The sequence below is a fragment of the Arachis ipaensis genome, chromosome B08 (assembly GCF_000816755.2).
Source record: "Arachis ipaensis cultivar K30076 chromosome B08, Araip1.1, whole genome shotgun sequence".
NCBI lineage: Eukaryota > Viridiplantae > Streptophyta > Magnoliopsida > Fabales > Fabaceae > Arachis > Arachis ipaensis.
Window position 1 is genome coordinate 2145988 of NC_029792.2, and position 5670 is coordinate 2151657.

The 5670-nt window shown below is 36.1% G+C and overlaps 1 protein-coding gene across 3 annotated transcripts; it reads right to left on the reverse strand.

Annotated features, from left to right (window-relative positions):
* Window positions 454-5664, reverse strand: LOC107614036 (RNA polymerase II C-terminal domain phosphatase-like 4). Of its 3 annotated transcripts, none has more exons than XM_016316244.2 (11): window positions 5428-5664; window positions 4982-5100; window positions 4663-4864; window positions 3258-3400; window positions 3012-3091; window positions 2821-2933; window positions 2292-2472; window positions 1444-1733; window positions 1149-1334; window positions 1016-1051; window positions 454-912 (listed from the first exon to the last, which is right to left on the reverse strand). In XM_016316244.2, exons 4-11 carry the CDS (start codon window positions 3398-3400, stop codon window positions 619-621), a joined length of 1323 nt encoding a protein of 440 aa, XP_016171730.1. In that variant the 5' UTR covers window positions 4663-4864; window positions 4982-5100; window positions 5428-5664; the 3' UTR covers window positions 454-618. The 3 variants fall into 3 exon arrangements, with proteins under 3 accessions (XP_016171730.1, XP_016171731.1, XP_016171729.1); XM_016316245.2 differs by having other exon boundaries at window positions 3012-3088; window positions 4982-5108; XM_016316243.2 differs by having other exon boundaries at window positions 4982-5108.

Genomic DNA, 5670 nt, shown 5'->3' on the forward strand with positions numbered 1-5670 from the left:
TTGAAATATTTTAGAAGAGAAGATTTCAGGCTTACCATCTTTTTTCCTGAAAATTATCGGTAAGAATCATTTTAAAAATTTTATTTAGTATTAGAACATAATTATAAAATTTAAAATAATAAGTATAAAAATTTGGTGGAAGTGAGACAAATAACAAGATTATGATATTCTTAAATGAAAAGAATAAAAGATAGATTCTCCTGGTATATCTATCTAAAGTAAAATTACTTAAAACACCTCTATATTTAGGTCTACTTACATCATTATCATTAGTATAATATAGACTTAAAAGAAACTTCCAATTAATAGTTAATGGATTTAACTGATTTGTATTCTGAGAATATATATTAAAGTTACTAATAATAAAAATTTTAAATCTTTTTAATAAAATTTCTAACGCCTAAAATTTAGTATTCAGTATTCACAGACAATACACTACAATTTAAAGATATAGTAAAGAATTAAACAATTAAAATGTAAATCGCATCAAAAGTAAGAACTATAAAATATGTAATATGCACACAATGGACTTGTATATATATATATATATATGAGTCGAAGAATATAACATCTAAACAGACTATGAACACAGCAAAGTGTGTGATGCTACAAGATAAGTTACTGCTTTTTCTTGAGGACGAAGTTCTCCTCAGGTTGCTTTTCCCAAAAATAATTTGCAGCCTCTATCCATCGCGGATGAACCAAAAACCTCTTCTCTTTCACTGCCCACCGGGCCTTCTCAGTTCCGGCATCAGTAGCAACCACGTGTGTCACGGAGGGGTCAAGTTCCGTTAAACAAATGGCTCCCAACTGCTCAGCCATCTTCCGGAGTGATGGTAATGCTCCATGGAAGATACGGCTGAAAACAATCACGCATCCGCTCAAGACTTCCCTTCGAAGGGATTTCAAAACCTGGGGAAAATGAATTGATTGTAAAAACTAAACTAATTGACTAAAGTTTTACATTAGAATTACAAATTTGCAATGAAAAAGGATATATGACCATCATAACTACCTGCCTTACATCTCGTTCAGCAATATCTTCAAGTTCCTGCAAAAGATTCACCACCACACAATTTTAGCTTTATATTAGAGATATCAAACTATTTTTTTTTTTTTTCAGATTGACAAAGTGAAAAATGACATACATAAAAGAATTTGTAATGAATTTGTTTAAGAACTTGAAGGATTTTAGCAAGTGCTCCTTCAGCTTCATCTTCGTCACTCTTCAATTCAGCTAAAGATTTGCAATTGAAACCAAACTGCCGGCAACTTGAACCAAAAAAGTGGTATCTTTCCATCAGAATCAGATTATCTTTATGCTTCACCCATGCCTACATCATTAGCACCGACATTAAAATGGAAAGATCTTAGCACACATATGTCAAAGAAGCACTTGAATTAAGTAATTCAGCATTACTTGACAAGTGTCGATGCACTTACGTGTTCTGTATCATCAAGAATCACAACAGCACTTTCTTGCCCCAACACAATATCAAGACCCTTCTGATGCTTTTGAGTGCCATCATCTCGAGAAATCACCTTTGCATTGAAGTATTCTCCTTGAGGATCAAGCAGCTTAGCCATCTCTAATGCATAGGGTCGATCACCCATGGTGTATATGTACATCTCAAACATTTCACTTGCTTCTCTTAGAAATGTGCGGACAAAAGGCCTCAACTTGGTCATCATATGCATTTTGTCCAATTTGAAAAGGCTACTCTTGGAAACACCTAGTTGAGTTATTACATATAAGTTCAGAAATGCAACATAAATGAAGAGCCATGAAAACCCACGAGGCCAAGCACATAGCGTCAAATAAAGTAATCAACTAATAGTTGTTAGAAAATACACACATCATAAAATGAAGACTGCATGTGAGTCTAGATGACCCAAATTTAACAAAATACAAGAAATCAAGTTAGCAACATGCCAAACTATTCAACAATTTAAGAAATGCCAGTTTTAGGACATGACTTTAGTTTTATAGTGACACGCTATTCCAAAGATGATTATATATGCACCATAGTCCTTGCAATTGCAAAATAACAAGACATCTTTGTGTTTATCAACATAGTGACACACTAAACATGAAGAAATCATTCATATGTCCAGAAATTACCAAACAAAATCCAAAAAGTATATCATGCCAGCATAACAATATTTGACAAACAGATATTCTGATCAGAACACAGCAGAACTATAGCATGCATCTAGCATTCACATTGAACATCAGGGTCTTTGATATAAAAAATACATATCAACAGCAAAGCACATCGAATGACAGATACCTCCAACAGAATCTGCCTGGGGAATTAAATGCAACTCTTCAGAGTTTAAATGAGCAAGATGAGTGGAATTTAACAGAGTGTGATCTAAATCGAGGATCAAATAGAGCTTTCTACGACTACGCAGATTATTCGCATCTGTACTGCGCAGTCTAGATATCTCCTGATCATGAAGTCTCAGTCCCTGCAAATACAGAAAATTTCCATCACTAAGTTTTTGTGAACCAACTCAACCACATGGCTGATAAAAACCATGAAAAGGAATATAGGATTTCAGATATCCTAAGACTACGAAATGTATGTGCAGTTCAAAATCCACTAACTTAATAAATGTAAATACCTATAAATCATAAAGAAGGAATTAACATGGAGCCTCAACAATCTAACTTGGACCTGATTCATTGTTTGTAAACTTATTGAATACACTAGCATATTATGTTTTATTTATATTAGGGACAATTATTTCAAATACACTAGCCAAATTTGTAAATCTACAAACTATTGTGCATCATTCCTTCTGAGATGTGCATACCTTGTGTATGTAGCCAAATGTCACACCAGATTCACCATCCAACTTTTTCCCACAACGTATACACATGTCTCCAAATGAACCAGGATGTGTACACACATCTTCTACAGATTCTTCTGCAATAACAAAAAAAAAAAAAAAGCAAAAGCTACAGCACTTCCAAGAAAAGATAGTGACTAAACATTTAAAATTACCTAAATTCTGTTTCACACTTCCTTCTGAAGTAGACTCCTCAGTTTCCTCGTCACTTTCAAACTTGCGCCTTTTTATTCTGCTTTAAAATTCATTGATTAAAGATATTTACTTGAACATCAGAGTATTTAGCCCTCTAATGAATCATGACCTGATATATGAATATGTCTTACGGAACATATACCTAATCCACAGCAATTAATTTGTGAAATTAACATATAAATTGTAACAGCTATAATAATGATTACCTGACACTTTCCAGCTCATCTTGATTTTCAACTTCTTTATCGGATGACGCATCTGGCAAACTTGCAGCTAATGCTTCATCAAGATAGGCAATGAAGTCATCACTACTGGATGAATGTATCGGAGAGTCTGGTGCACCACTCATCTGCATCCAATAAACCAAATTACAAAGTAAAACCCATAAACAAAGAGATTCCACGAAACAGAACCAAATGGCAAAATATAACAGGACATCACACAGCAGCTAGATTCATAGAAAGCCAAGTGTAAACACAGATAATCTTCAAAGGCAACAAAGACCTACCATAAGATATAACAGTTCAACCACTCACGTATCTCTGCCTATTAGGACAAGGAATTTCATGACATGTATTGCAAATCATTCACCCAAGTGAAGTGGGGTAAAAAAAACAACAGTCTCGAATAAAAGTTTAAAATAAAATGCAAACCAACCCACCAAGCAACCACATTTCTATAATGCCAATCTGAAGATAATTATGCCCAAAAATACAAAATAACAGTGATACGATAGCATGAAGTACATGAAATATGAATGAATAACAATCCATAAACTATATCCAATGAGTAATTTAAGGTTCTGAAAACCGAACTGGTCATCGAACTGCTCTAGTTACTGGTTCACTGGTTCATAGGTTCAACCGGTTCGACCGTAGTTGAACCGAAAAACCGTTTTATAATAAAATAATCATTAGAACATTTCTTAATATCTCCACCTATCTTCGCCAAATGCTTTTTCATTCTATTAATTCCCCCACCCCCAAAAGTACTCAGACAAATTCCCCCATCCCCAAAAGTACTCAGACAAAATAAGCATTGGTAATGCGGTTTTTCATTTATATTTTGTAAAGCAACATATCTCCAAGCAAGATCAGTTTTTCCTTGAACATTAGAAGTATGTGATTGACTTTCGTTAGATCCGGGAGGAAGAGAAGGTTCATTCGAAGCCGAGTTATTCTCAGCATTATTATTCCTAGGTTCTTGGTTGATACTCTCATCCATACCTAAACATTACCAGCAATCCAAAATGATTTTTTCCAATTACAATTTACAATATCACAACCCACTCCAACCCAATAATCTCAAGTTCACAACAAACAACAAAATTCAGTTCTGTAAAAGAAAAATCAGCTCAGTAAACAATTATTAAACAAAGTTCACAGTTCAGTTCACAGAGCTTCACAGACTTCACTCTTCACAGTTCAGTATCACTAATTATCAGTATATCAGAATTCAGACTGGCTTCATAGATTCAAACAATTATTCAATCATACTCATTAGGGAGACAGAGACACGCAACAGTTATTCAATCAAACAATCATTGTAACAAGGGACAGAGACAAGAAGCAGAGTGACCAAGACGCCTTCAGTTCACAGTTCAAAAATTACCTGGAAGCTCGAAGACGCCTTCAACAGAGCATGCAAGAGGGAGACAGAGACACCGAGTGACCAAGACAAGGAGCAGTGGTGGAGCACCTTCGAACCGAGTGACCAACAGAGCTAGGGACGGCGGCGGCGTGGCTGCACGACGGAGGCTTCGACGTTCCCACGGTGGTGGCTGCGCGATGGAAGGGGAGGAAGCTTGCAAAGTCTAAGCATTATTTTCAGAACCAGTTTTCAGAACATTATTTTCAAAGTCTAAGCATCTAAATTAATTAAGTAAAGAAGGCAGGAGAAATTTAATAAAAGAAAAAATCCGAAAATTTACCTCATGGAAATCACTACTAGGGGAATGAGTAAAATTTATCAGCTCGCCATGGGAAGTGGGCTCGGAGTGATGCAAAAGGGTGAGGAGTTGGCTAGGTTCCACGCAATCAATTTCAAAGTCTGAGCATCTAAAAAATTTCGACATCATTACAGCAGCAACAATCAACAATCAACAAAACCACCTCGTATTCATAATCAGCAAAACCAATTCATAAACTAATTCAACACTCAGCAAAATCATTCATAATCAGCAAACCCATTCATAAACCAATTCAACAATAAAATTAACAACGACGACTTTTTGACCATTTCAGCATTCCAAGTTGAACCTCTGCCATATTCTAATCAGATTCATAAATCAAACAACAATAAAATTAACAGAAATAACATCAATGAATCAACTATTGATGGGTGTGGCATCAGTAGCATCATTGTTTAGAGACACACCTGAACCGAATTAGGGATTTAATCGGCAACCATAATAGGTCTTTCTCCACCGATTCGAGGGGGAGAACCCTAGCTTCAGCCTCAGCGGCAGGAAGTACAGCTGCAGGAAGAGAGGCAAGACGCGAGCACTGGAGCACAGCAGGCGTTGGGTGCAGTGATGGCGGACGAGCAGAATAGGAGGCAGAGGGAGCAAGACCGCTGGCGATGAGCACGCTAGGGACGACGAGTCGGAGGAGAATTTTA